This window comes from Poecilia reticulata, linkage group LG5 (assembly GCF_000633615.1).
Source record: "Poecilia reticulata strain Guanapo linkage group LG5, Guppy_female_1.0+MT, whole genome shotgun sequence".
NCBI lineage: Eukaryota > Metazoa > Chordata > Actinopteri > Cyprinodontiformes > Poeciliidae > Poecilia > Poecilia reticulata.
Genome location: NC_024335.1, coordinates 24,365,370 through 24,378,172, shown reverse-complemented (window position 1 = coordinate 24,378,172; position 12,803 = coordinate 24,365,370). Strand labels below are relative to the sequence as shown.

The 12,803-nt window shown below is 39.7% G+C and overlaps 1 protein-coding gene across 1 annotated transcript; it reads right to left on the bottom strand.

Moving 5' to 3' along the window:
* Positions 1–997: 997 nt before the first annotated feature.
* On the bottom strand, positions 998–10,112 carry gata2b (GATA binding protein 2b). The gene is made up of 6 exons (XM_008409885.2): positions 9,985–10,112; positions 9,370–9,790; positions 8,422–9,021; positions 6,475–6,620; positions 3,100–3,225; positions 998–1,715 (listed from the first exon to the last, which is right to left on the bottom strand). Exons 2-6 carry the CDS (start codon positions 9,596–9,598, stop codon positions 1,428–1,430), a joined length of 1,389 nt encoding a protein of 462 aa, XP_008408107.1. The 5' UTR covers positions 9,599–9,790; positions 9,985–10,112; the 3' UTR covers positions 998–1,427.
* Between the last annotated feature and the right edge of the window lie 2,691 nt (positions 10,113–12,803).

Here is a 12,803-nt window from a genome sequence, read left to right as displayed (position 1 = left end):
AGCCAGACCTCTGCAAACAGGCAGTTCTTTTGAATTTCCTTTGCTTGTGCACTTGATGATTCCAAATTACTTTCAAAGCTCCATAACCTACAATGACATGAAGGCCTTAAACAACTGTTAAGGCAACGCTGGATGATGACGTTATGTTCACATGCGCCTGATGTGTCCCGTCTGAATGTCATTTATGTAATTTTGACTGTGAATGAATGTGGCAATGTCCCAACTTATACCTCACCACATTTTTTCACATTTCACCGAACAATTTAAAAGGTTTTCATTGTTTATGTATTACTTTCATTCGTCAGTATTGCTATTAAATTTCCACGTCCAAATAAAAACACAAAAAGTTGTAGGCTTCTTCATAGGAGTATATAGCAGCAATTATTTGACAAATTATCTGCGAAACAATCGTTTGTTCGCGGTTGTATTTCATTGAGCATAATTGAGATATTTGAGAGAAATGCAGCTTGGGAAGCTGACATATCTAGGTGAGATGCTACTTGAAATGTTACTGGCAATTTGCAAAGCCGTTAATTTTTCTTGACACTGATTAGCTAAACTCTCATAAGAGACGATCAAGAAAACTGTATCTAAAACGCACATAGAACCAAATCCGTGTGTACGTTTGTACGTTTTTGTCCGTATGCGTCAGAATCCATTTTCACCCCAAAGACTCACAGCACTGAACAGGCAGGGAAGACGGTATAGTGAACTTAATCTCTTTATTTGTTAGAGTATAAAGGTTGACCAGTTCAGACAAAGCGCCTCAGCTAAAAATATACTCATAACTGTGATAACAGCATCCATATTATAAATCAGATGATATAGACAAAAGAAAAAACAATAGTGAAAATAAATTATCTGAATAACAATATTAATTACAATAACAATATTTATAGTAAACAGTGTTAACATTAAAGTTCATAAACCTTTATTGTTTCCTCTTGTGGAAAACTGCTTTTAAAATCGTCCATGAGCCAAAAAGCCAGCATTTTTGAAGCGGTAAAAGGATTTTTTTTTTTCTGTCTGGGATGCAGCCTCCAGTCTCACACATTTACAATATTCACAGTTACTAGGGAACCTGCTCAGCACATGTTGAGCTGAGCTGAGTCTCTGCTCAGGCAGTCACTGGGGACAAAACTACATGGTGCAAATAAATGTTTTATGTGCCTCGATAAAAATAAAAGATAAAAAAAAAACTTAACAAAAAATAAGAAGGCCCAATGTTTCTCCAGCAAATTCTGTACCTGTTGATAGAGGAGAAAAAGGGCCTTTCTTTACACAATGTGTGACTGCTATAATCGATCGAGACACATGGTCGATAAAGACACACGTGTTGCACGTCAGCAGGTCTTTACATCCTGTTTCTTACTCAAACCCTTATCCCCTTATATGAAACCATTTCAGGATGCTAAAATCCCGTCTCCTCAGCCCATCGCCGTCACCATGTTGGAGTGGTGCGGGTGTCCGAATGACGGGTGAATCGGGGTGGGTGTGGGGAACATGTGGTGTCCAGTGTGACCGAAAGGCGGCAAGTGGCCCATGGTCATGTGACCGGCCAGAGAGGTGGCGGTGAAGGAGGAGCTCTTGTCATGCAGACTTTTGGAAAACTCCTCGTAGCTGTCGCTGGCCCGCTTGCTCTTTTTGGACTTGTTGGACATTTTCCGGTTGCGAGTCTGTATCCCCTCCTTTTTCATGGTAAGAGGCCGGTTCACCTGTCGAAACGAGGACAAGAAGAGGAGGTCAGTTATGCCTTTGATTAGAAATTAAATAAGAACATTTGTAAAAGCACGAGCTTTTATCTGAGTCATATCTAAACAAGCATAATTATCCATCATCAGAGGAAAAGATTCATCTTTAAGACTTTAAAAAGATTTCACCCAACAGAATTCAAGTATGTTCAAGTGGCGTTCAGGTATGTGCTGGTTACCAGTATCAATGCATAAGAAGTTTTTTAAGATGTTAAAGTTACAAAATCCAGCTCAAAAACGAAACAACTAGAGGTTCCCCGGCTGTATAAAGCATAGAGTAAGTCAGTGCTGCCCCTCCCCCACCTGTTGCTTTGCACTACCAGTCTGTTGGCTGATTAACTTGGGTGTTTGGACAGGTAGAGATGTGGAAGCTGAAGGAACTGCGCCCATCTCTTTTGTTAAAGCAACACTGTAATACTATTGGACAAATATTATCAGAATGTTCATTAAGCTGCAGGATTAGTACCTGAGAAAATATCCCCCCAATTAACTAATTAATGTCAAGATTTGTTTATCTGTAAAGAGCAGCAAAGGTAGTGCTGAATTTGGATTTCTGCTTTACAATCAAAACAAACAAACAAATAAATGTGATGTGTGAGCTTGTGGAACTTATGTAAATCACCTTCAAGGCAAAGAGTGTAAAAAACCCTTGGTTTCATATTGTGCTCTAATAATTTTCCATTTTGTAATTTTTCAAAAATAAGCTTGATCCCTTTCAGATTGTTGTGGGTTTTCTAATTGTTTATCTGACAACTATCACATCAAATTTAAATTATAATTCAATTTGTCCAGAATGTTTGGTCAGCTGGATAACACAGAAACGTCATCAGAACTGGACATAAACAACACTCTCAAAAACAGTAGTTATGTAACTTTATAAAGCATTATGGGACTTTAAGTTTTAGTAAGTACATCTCAAAACCAAACTGCGCATTTGTTGACCAGGAGAAATATATAAGATAATAATAAAGAATAAAATTTTTCTGTGAAGTGGTGTGTTTTGCTTCCTAAATACAGAAAATATGCAGTCAGTCAATTGTTGTTTTTTCCAATGTAAACCTCCAGCCTGTACATGTTATTGAGTTAAAGTTATTGGTGTGGAGGGAAGCCTCAACAACAGTCCCGCCATTGTTATTCTCAAGGGAATTACGCCTACCATGGAAACAATAACACACAAAGAAAGAAAACACCAAGGAGAGCAAGAGTGTCTGAATAGGAAACCCCTCAATTCTTCCTCTTCTCTCTAGTTTGCATTGCTGTCTAAATACTCGACCATCAGTGGAGTCGTTCAGTTCACGTCCACTCAGCTTCATAATGAGCTGACGCCAAGCACTCAAAGGAAACTTACGTTATGCAGCTTGTAGTAGAGGCCGCAGGCGTTGCACACCGGGTCTCCATTCGCGTTGCGCCGCCAGAGTGTGGTGGTGGTTGTCTGACAGTTAGCGCAGCAGGTCCCCGCTCGTCTGGCAGCCGACTGCAAATTAATTAAGATTCAGGTTTGACTGGGGCTGAACACCAAAAGCAGACAAGCAATGAGACTTTGAGAGAAAACGTTTAATTTATTTTTTCTGTTTTGCCAACTTGATCATACTGTTGCTACATAGTTGCAAAGAAGTGATTGCAGCAAAGTCAGTGACTTGACAAATTGACCACAGCCTTACATTTTGACTGTACGTTACAGCATCTGAACCTGTCTGTGTGGTATAATTGATATTAGTTAGCATGAACTAAATTCCTTTATTTATGCCTATTTTCAAATCACTGGATTTGAAATGGATCTCTGTGTAAAACATGAAACAATGACCTTTATGAATCATTGAGTTTCATGCAAAAGAAGACAAAGGCACTGCTCATATTTAGCTACATGTGAATTTTGTCTTTACATTGTGAGAAGGTTTTTTTTTTGTATGCATTGAATAATATTAGCAAGAGAAATTGTTTACATTTTGATAAGTCATGTTAGTTTGCAAATACAGTAATCAAGAATGAATAGATTTGAATGAAATTAACTATTTTACTTAGATAAGAAGTCGAACCTAAACAAGGAGATGAGAAATTTTACTGACTTTGACTCAGCGAATTAGCTACTCTCATTTGTTAGTTTTGGTTTATATCATTATATATTTTCATGAGTTGTGATATGAATCAATGTGAGAGCTTAATAAAAACTAAGTACCTGACTTGTAGTTGGGAAGATTTGTGTGCTTTGAAACTCATCTCATCTTGTTTTAGCTACATTAGCAACAGTGCTAATGTTTAAGTCAAACTTGCTAGCTAACGGATCTTTTTCTTCTGAGGAACTCATTGCAAATATACAGTTTTTGGTAATATTTCAAATTTAGCAGGGGGAACCAGGGAGGGCACAGTGTCTTGTTCATGGATGTACAGAATGAAAAAACAGAGCAATATTTCATTGTTTATTATAATAAATGAGGCACAGAGTCGCTCATGGCTCCGGAGCTGCAGGCTGCAGACCTAACAGATGGGAACTGTGATCCTGTCTCAATATGGCCGAAGCTAAAAGTACAACACCATTCATTGTTGAAGTAAAACTCTGAAAGTAGAAACTTAATTGGTCAAAGAGACTATTTATATATTGTTTCTGTGCCAGTGCATAAAATAAGAAACTTATAATTATTTCTTCCATATAGGGGCCACAAAATGGGCCAGGACAAACAATGCTTACACAGCACAACATATCTATGGTTTACATTAGTTAGGTATGCATCCTAACTTAAATAGTCGATTAAAAGAGTTTAACATTTTAGAGATTATTCGCAAATTCTTATTTTTTGTCTCTTTAACATCACCAAACAATTACAATCTGATTGAATAAAACTAATTTTTTAAAAGTATCTATAGCTGTTTATCTTAAAACCATGCTCAGAAGTATCGATTAGAATCTGTCAGTCAAATTAATGCACTTTGTTAAAAACAAAACCATATTAATTAAATCCAACAGATTGTTTAGTTAGTGTAGCAGCAGCTTTATAAATTAAGCCTTGTTTATTTTGAGAACACACTAATTTGACTCCTGATTTACATTAAGTTAGAGGATGTAAACATAAAATCTGTCTGTCGTTGTTGTTGTTGCGTAATGTTTTGTTGTTGCTTTTCTTGCATAGTATAATGAAACGATGCCCTCTGACACATATGTCATCTTCCAAAAATGCCCTGCTGCGCCTATATTTTCTTAACTCCCTGCGCTGCTCTGTCTCTGTGTGGTGGACGGAAAGCTTGACCACTAAAAAAAGTGAGGTGTAGCCCTGTAGTTAGGAGGCCAGAGGAGGAAGTTGTGCAGCTTTATCTGGAGCGGTCAGGCATCCGGATAGGAAACAACTGGAAGGCTGCTGCTACTGCCGCCGCTGAGCGAAAGGCACGGTGCGGCGCTGCGAGCCCGGGCCGAGCTGCACACGGAAGACAGAGCTGATATATGACCGTCTCTGTGTGCATGGGCCGAGCCAGAGACGGGGAGAGGAGGGGGGGAAAGGTCGTACAATTTATATGAAGCAGGCAGTTGTTTTTCTACTGTTTTTTTTATTTTTAAAGGAATCAGTTCTTATGCGTAAGCAAGCACTCCTGAATGCAGGTGAATGAGGCCTCTTTACTTTTTATCATCTTGTTCAAACCACTGGGTTTTTTTCACGCTGTAATTTTTCTATGGATTTCATCTGAGGTTGCAACATTGCTGCTTTTTTTTCATGTAAAAACAAAGAGAAACAAACTGCTGATCTTAAACATTTTGGGAAATTTTCAAAAGAATACAACTCTTTTTTTTAAAATCATTTTCCATCCCAGCATAAATAGGTTGCATCACTGCTAATCTGAGAGATTCAAAACTGAATAATAAAGCGACATTCAACATTGGGGTTAAAATATGAATGTTTTTTGTTTTTTGTATCAGTTTTTGATGCAGGTAAACTTAAACGTATAGCAGGCACATTTCTTGACTTCATATTACTGTGAAATGGACATAAACAGGGACGAAAAAATGATGAATATTCTATTCTACTTGGTAATGTTTTCTTTTCCTTCTTGTTGTTTTCTATTTTACTTATCCTATTCAGTTCTGTTTGTTTATGTTTGCTTATCCCGTCATATTTAAGGACAGCACATGATCTCTGATTCTGATCTCAAATGCAGCTGAAAATCTCTTAAAATGTTTCCTGACAAACACAAACCTGTGTTCAGCTCTGTGGGGCTGATTCCCATTGCATTAACTGTGACTTTTAAAAAATCATCACCTGGAAGATAGGATGACTTTTTACAATCTACAAAAACAGTTAATATCACCGTGTGTGAAGAAATGGTAAAATAATAATATTTCACCCTTTATTACTGGGAGCAGAGCAGCACTCTCCTTTCAACATGTCAGCCGGTGTTACATTTTCAGCTCCAGGTTTAAGAAGCACATAGCAGAATTAAGTGTTTTGTTTGAACCGAAGTCCATCTGGCCTGCTATCAATGGCAGTATCAGAGGTGGCCGTAATAATGATAACAGCAACACCACAGATGGCCTCTCTCTGCTTGCTGCCTGAGCCAAAGGAGCAATAGGTGAGCGAGAAGCACAATTCCTGGAAACCGATTGGGAAAATATAACTTTCCAGGAATTGTTCCCTCTCCCCTCACCCTTCACCTTACACTCTCTTTATGTACTCTGTCTCGCAAAACACGCACACACACAGCGACGCTGGCTTCTGTACGAAGGGGGTGGAGGACTCACCAGCCTGCGTTTGGGTTTGATGAGCGGTCTGTTCTGGCCGTTCATCTTGTGGTACAAGCCGCAAGCGTTGCACAGGTAGTGTCCGGTGCTGTCCCGTCTCCACAGGGGCGTGGAGGTGGCTCCGCAGTTTACACACTCACGGCCCTCTGACAGGGAACATGCATGCATACACAGGTCAGTTTATTAAGGAGAAATTAAGTTATTAAGTCAAATAGGTGATTTTTTTTTAGTAAACACAAGGTTATTCAGTTTTATTCAGCTCAAGGAACAATAGAGTTGTGTGTTAAAATCTCAACAATGAAGCAGAGCACTCGTATATANTATATATATATATAGAGAGAGAGAGAGAGAGAGAGAATTTATGTTTGAAAATGATCTGGGAAATTACAACAATTGTTTCAACATTACCCCTGATGCTACACAAATCAAACACACTGGAAATAATTAAGGTCAGTATCATAACAGAAACTTTTGTTTAAGACATGAAATCAGCATCTTTCTATTAAAGCTGAATAACTTGATGCTGAATAAGTTTCCGGGTGTATAATTACGCCGCATATAAACCAGGAGCATGCTTGAATCTCTGGTCTGTAATCAAATAAGAGTGAGTCAGGACAGTGTCTCTGAACAATCAGGACAGCGCCTTATGTAACAGAGAAGTGACTCCCAGTCTAAATATCGGGTTTGTGGCTCCCACTCTTCTCAGCTCCGAATGTGGATTTTCCTTTCACACCTCTGGTCCGGATCCAGTTCTCTGTAACCTGCTGCTGCTGCTGCAGCTGCAGCTGCTGCAGCAGTCAGCTCAGCCGTAATTACACAGTCACAGTTAACTAAAGAGGGTTTTACAAGTCACTCTCCTCTGTCCTATACAAATACAAACTACTCACTGATTCTGTAGTTTGCAAGGAAAATATTTTATATTTTTAAAATGATTGTGAATTTTAGGTTTTAATTATTCATTGTTGAGGAATACGTTTTAAGTTTGTTTTATTTTCTTCACGAAATTATGATAGAAATTCCTCATGAAAAAAAATTATTAATTAATTAATTAATTATTAATTAATATCCTGACAGTCAATTGATGGACGATGTTTTCTTTTCTTTTTTTTTGTATTTTTAGTTTTATAAAACTGCGTTTTAAGTGGTCGCTTAATCATTAATCATTTCATACATTTAACAGAGCTGTCAGTTTTTAACATTTTCCGACCTACTGATGCTGATCTCTTCGCCATTTCGCGCCTTAAAAGATCTGGACGTTTCGTACCCGAAATTAATTTCGGGATGCTTCATACTCTCGTGAACGATTAGAATTAAAGTAATTTTCTACAAACTATTCGTAAGCTATTCTAGAGAGATGCGATCATATTACAGTAGTAAATGATATTCATGAGCTGCTCACTTTGTTTTTGTTTGCTCTGTAGTTGAAATTTTGCATATTTTATATATTTCTCTCTCTTTTTTTCTTAAGCTTAATTCAGCTGAATTAAAACCCGCTATAAACGACTATATTTAATCATATCTGAGATCTGGAAGCTTTTTCCGAAATAAATTATAATAATAAAATAAAAAGTAATAATCTAACAGGGTTAATATAACGATACACAGTAAAGAAGCACAAAATGGGAATGCGCATGAATTTGTGAACGGGCAAATTGACCGGAAGCCTTAACACCTACCATGGTTTACATATGTCGATAATGCACATTATAATATAAATTTAATAAAAACAGAGTTAATCTGCTTCTCTTTATTATCTGATTAAACATTAAAGGATCCCAGCCTGCAGACCCCCCATAAAATCATGAAACCGACAGGCAGCCTTTTCTGCACATGCAGGCTCTTTTTTTCTTATTTATTTCTCTCCCTCTCTTTTTTTCTTTTTCTTTCTAAGAGTTAATACCCTTGAATTCATTTTGGATTTTGGACTGATGTTTGGTGCTTGCTCACCGGTGCAGGAGCGCGCCTTGCTCTTGCTCTTGTAGGAGAAGCCGGGCGAGGAGCCCAGCAGGCTGCCGGGGTGGAACAGACTGCCGCCGTAGTCGTGGGCCGCTTGGAGAGAGTAAGGGGCGTACGTCGGTATGGGATGGTGCGTGGAGGGGGTCTGGGCGCTCATTGAGGCCAGGCTGCTTCGGAGCGGACTCGAGTCCTCCATCTTCATGCTGTCCGATAAAGACAATTGGTATTTGATAGATTCCTTCTCGTCCATCCTGGCTGCGACGGCGGAGGAAGGGGAGACGGCTCCCGGGTCTGGGGAGACGTCTTTCGGGGGAGTAGGGGGGAAGGTGTACAGGTGGGAGTTGGTTTGGGACGGCGGCGTCAAAGAAGATGCGGTAGCCGCGTTTGAGTTGCTGCTGCACGGGTAGACGGCGGAGAGGGCGCCGGGGGAAGCGGAGCCCGGGTGGTGCAGGCTGGGCTTGCTGAACGGACTCACGGCCCAGGCGTTGTGGTGGTGGTGGGCCGACAGGGCTGCTTTCCCTCCGTCCAGCCATGAGATCCCCGGGCTGTGGAGGAGATGAGGCCGGCAGACCTGAGTCCCCGTCAGACGAGCTGGGAAACAACAGCAGAAGTTTATTATAAGAAAGATGAGATGATGATGTTGGTTGAGGGAGTTTGGATGCGAGGAGACTTGTTGATTCAGAGGGTTCATTCACCTTATTTACATGCGCATAAATATATAATGTAACCTAGGTTACTCAAGTAAAATAAAACGTGCAAGCCAAAAGAAGTAATTCAATGGCCTATTTAAATCCACATAATCCCCCCCACCAAAAAGTCTACGTTGAGTTGCTGTTTGCATTAAAATTGCACGAATTTAAAGGCAAAAAAAAAAAAAACGTCATGATTACAGTGTGAACTTTGCCAAAAAAAGACCCTTTTGTATTTTATTCAAATTACCGTGCGCTTGGCTGTAGGACACCCTGGCCCTGGCTGTGTTTGGGTAGTAAGGGTTTCCCTGCGAGTCCAGGTGATTAAAGAAAACGTCCACCTCGTCTGGAGGGAGCAGCTGTGTGGTGGGCTCCATGTAGCTGTGACCCAGGCCGGGGTGGTGAGAGTCCGGGTGTTGTCCGTTCAGCATGGCTGCGTGGGGATGCATCCAGCGGGGCTGATCAGCCGCTACATCCATCTCTCTCTCTCTCTCTGGAGGTTCCCCGACGCGCCTTTTCTTATTAATAATCAAGAGAATTAATATCCAGGGAGATTCTTGAAAATAGCGTCCTTTTAAGAGCTCTTGACAGTGTCCATGGGCTGCTTAAGACTACTGATGTTGTGGCTGAAATTCCTCTCTGGGGCATGGACAAAGCTTTGCATTCAAAACCTGCAAGAAGCGAACATGTAATTAACACTTTAAAGTTGCGTTTTGCGACGTTTGCGTGCTTCTTGGTTTTTAAAAATCTGAATGGATGCACGTTAAAATCTCATCACTTACAGACGCACGTCGGCGTGCACTGTTACTTTAAGCACTCAGCAGGCGGCCTTGCTCAACGTGACAGTAACATAAACATGCCTTACCTATTTAGGCTGGTGCTTTTGACCTCTTTGGAGAAACGGCTCCCTGTCTCCGCGTCGCGCTGCAGGTCGTCTATTAGTCAGTGTTTGTCGGAGTAAACTGCGTCCGCAGGGACTGAAACCAACGCGCATAACTGCGGCTGACAGCGCGGGGCCAGCCTAGTTAAGGAGTCAAGGGCGGAGTCTAAATTGGCTGGGACCCAGCCAATTGAAGTCTGCCTCCATACAAAACCTCAGAGGCAAAACCTCTGGCCAGAAAATCACGGAGATATGTTTCTATTATATTCATGAATGCCCGTTGTCTGACTGCCAGACTTTGCGTAATTTAATAAATAACAAGAAATCCATTTTCCAAAAGAAAACTTAACTTTTTTTTTTTCTGCGACAAATTGACTAAAAGTATTTGTATCTGGGCGATATAAACAACAGAATAGGTCTGTTACTAATGATAATCCACTGATGATTTTTTAATCTACAAATTGCACAGAAAAACCTGTTTCTTCTGTTTTGCCTGCATTTCGTTTAATGAGAGAGCAGATTTGAGAGCAGAAGTCGTGGCTACAGGAAACCAACCCCAGACCATCACACTACCACCTCCATGCCTGATTGTAGCTATTTTTTTTTTTTTAATGTTAGTTTTACACCTGACCCAATGGGATCCATACTTTCAAATATTTTATTAGTCAAAAGTCTGGAGATCATCATGTTTTTAGTTGGGGTTTGGCCAAAAAACTCTATAATGGATTCATTTTTTTCCCAGTCTCATTCTTGAATCATGAAGTCTGAGCTTAACTAAAGCAACCAGTAATTTCGTTAGACTGGCCGCTCCTGGGACGATTCCCCAATAGTGATCCCTCTGTTATTTTGATAATGGCTCTCTATGTTGTTCAATAGGATCCCAAAACCTTAGAAATTGATAGATGTCAACAACTTACTTATGTCATATGTTCCTTAAAAATATTCATATTGATGACTTTCCTGTATAGAGATGTTCTGTAACCACATGATGCCGTCTCTTGGTTTTATTAACCCCACAGTGCTGGCCTGCAGAAGCTCTTGACTATTTGTTCTTGTTATGTTGTACGATGTCAAATGTAATGCCCTAAAAAGTCATAATGACTGTAAAAACAAAAGAAGATAAGAAACCTTGGTTTCCTGATTTTTATTGTTGTGGACATCTCCTCTAGGTGACAGACAGGGTCAAATATCTGAGACACTCCCTCACAAGTGATCTCTCTGAAGATAGAGTCATGCATGGGGAGCAAAGCAAACTTTACGGGCAGGCAAATGCATTCACAATGCATAATGTTAAAATTGCATTGTTCAAAATATTTTCTTGCTTTCATATACAGCCCATCTTTGGCATACCTATAAACAAGAGAAGAATTTGAATGACTGAGAATAACATCGAGACTCAAGGTGTACGGTGTGGCCTTAGATCTTGTCCAGCTGTTATCAGGTATTGCATCTATGCATCTACGTAAAGAATCAGCAGACCTGAATCATTCAAGCCGAGTTTAGCTTGGTAAGGCCTACATCTAAAATGTAAAGAAACTGGCATTCTACGAACTAATAATAAATAAAATATGATCCAATTTTTTTTTTCATTAGCATTATGTTTGAAGCAGGCATTCAAATTAAAGAGTGGGGATACAATTTCATCTTGTCAGCCTGCATGTCTCACTTTTAAAGAGTGCCCCGATTATTAAAAATTATTGTGTTTTTAAAATCGCTTGATGAGTTGAAATATTTAAGTATGACAACAGCAGAAACGGAACAAATATGCAAAGTGACAAATAAAAAAATGTCCAAAGTTGCATTTGAGTCTCTGGGCCTTGAAGCATTGGTGACCTCACCAATGCGGAATCATTCACTTTACTTTAGGTAAAGTAATTAATTTACTTTACCTAAAGAAAATCATTACTTCAAGTAATGATTTAGAGCATTATACAAACACAAGGGGCTAACAAGTATTATTTAAAGGGACAAAATATGTCCCTAGTGGATTTTATTCATGTTGCACCAAAATCTGGCTGGTAATTTTAAAGTGCTTTTCACTAACTAGCAGGAAAGTATGACAGAATATCTGTCTTTAAGTAGAGGCTACAATGTTTCAAGTTAATTTAAGTCTCTTAAAATTAATAATCTGATAATAAAGGTGGAACATTAAAGCACCACTGCAACGCTCTCTCTCTCTCTCTCTCTCTCTCTCTCTCTCTCTCTCTCTCTCTTTGTGTGTGTGTGTGTCTCTGTCTGTCTCGTGCATGATTGACAGACAATAATTGTAGAGGGAGCGCGTGCAGTCCCGACTGGCCGACGTAGCCGCCTGCTTGACGCCGTCTCCTGACGTCACTGCATTTTAGAAAAAATCAAGATACAGCAGGACATGAACTTTCTCCCGCAAAAAGAGAACTGACAGACCGAGTCGAGAACAGAGCTGGACAGGGCGGGGGGGAGGGAGGGAGGGTGGGGCTGCTTGGTGGTCTTCTGCAGTTCGAGCCGATGAACTTGAGCAAGAGATGCTAATATTTACGCTGTAGAAGCGTTTATAATGCACAACAAACCCTGAATAACAGAAATATTAGGTTAGATTCGTTTCAATTCGATCAATTTGGCTATGTTAGAAATGTTAAATTAGTTTATCTTTTCGTTTTACCAACATGTTTCTGCCGAAGCGGCCTAATATCAGCGACATGATTAATTAGGTAAATGTAAATAAAAACAGACTCTATCTATCTATCTATCTATCTATCTATCTATCTATCTATCTATCTATCTATCTATCTATCTATCTATCTATCTATCTATCTATCTATCTATCT

Coding starts and splice junctions, on each gene's coding strand:
- gata2b (XM_008409885.2), bottom strand. CDS start 9,598: ATGGATGTAGCGGCTGATCAGCCCCGCTGGATGCATCCCCACGCAGCC. Junction 6,621..8,421: donor CAAGGCGCGCTCCTGCACCG/GTGAGCAAGCAC, acceptor GTTCCCTGTCAG/AGGGCCGTGAGTGTGTAAAC. Junction 3,226..6,474: donor TCAAACCCAAACGCAGGCTG/GTGAGTCCTCCA, acceptor ATTAATTTGCAG/TCGGCTGCCAGACGAGCGGG.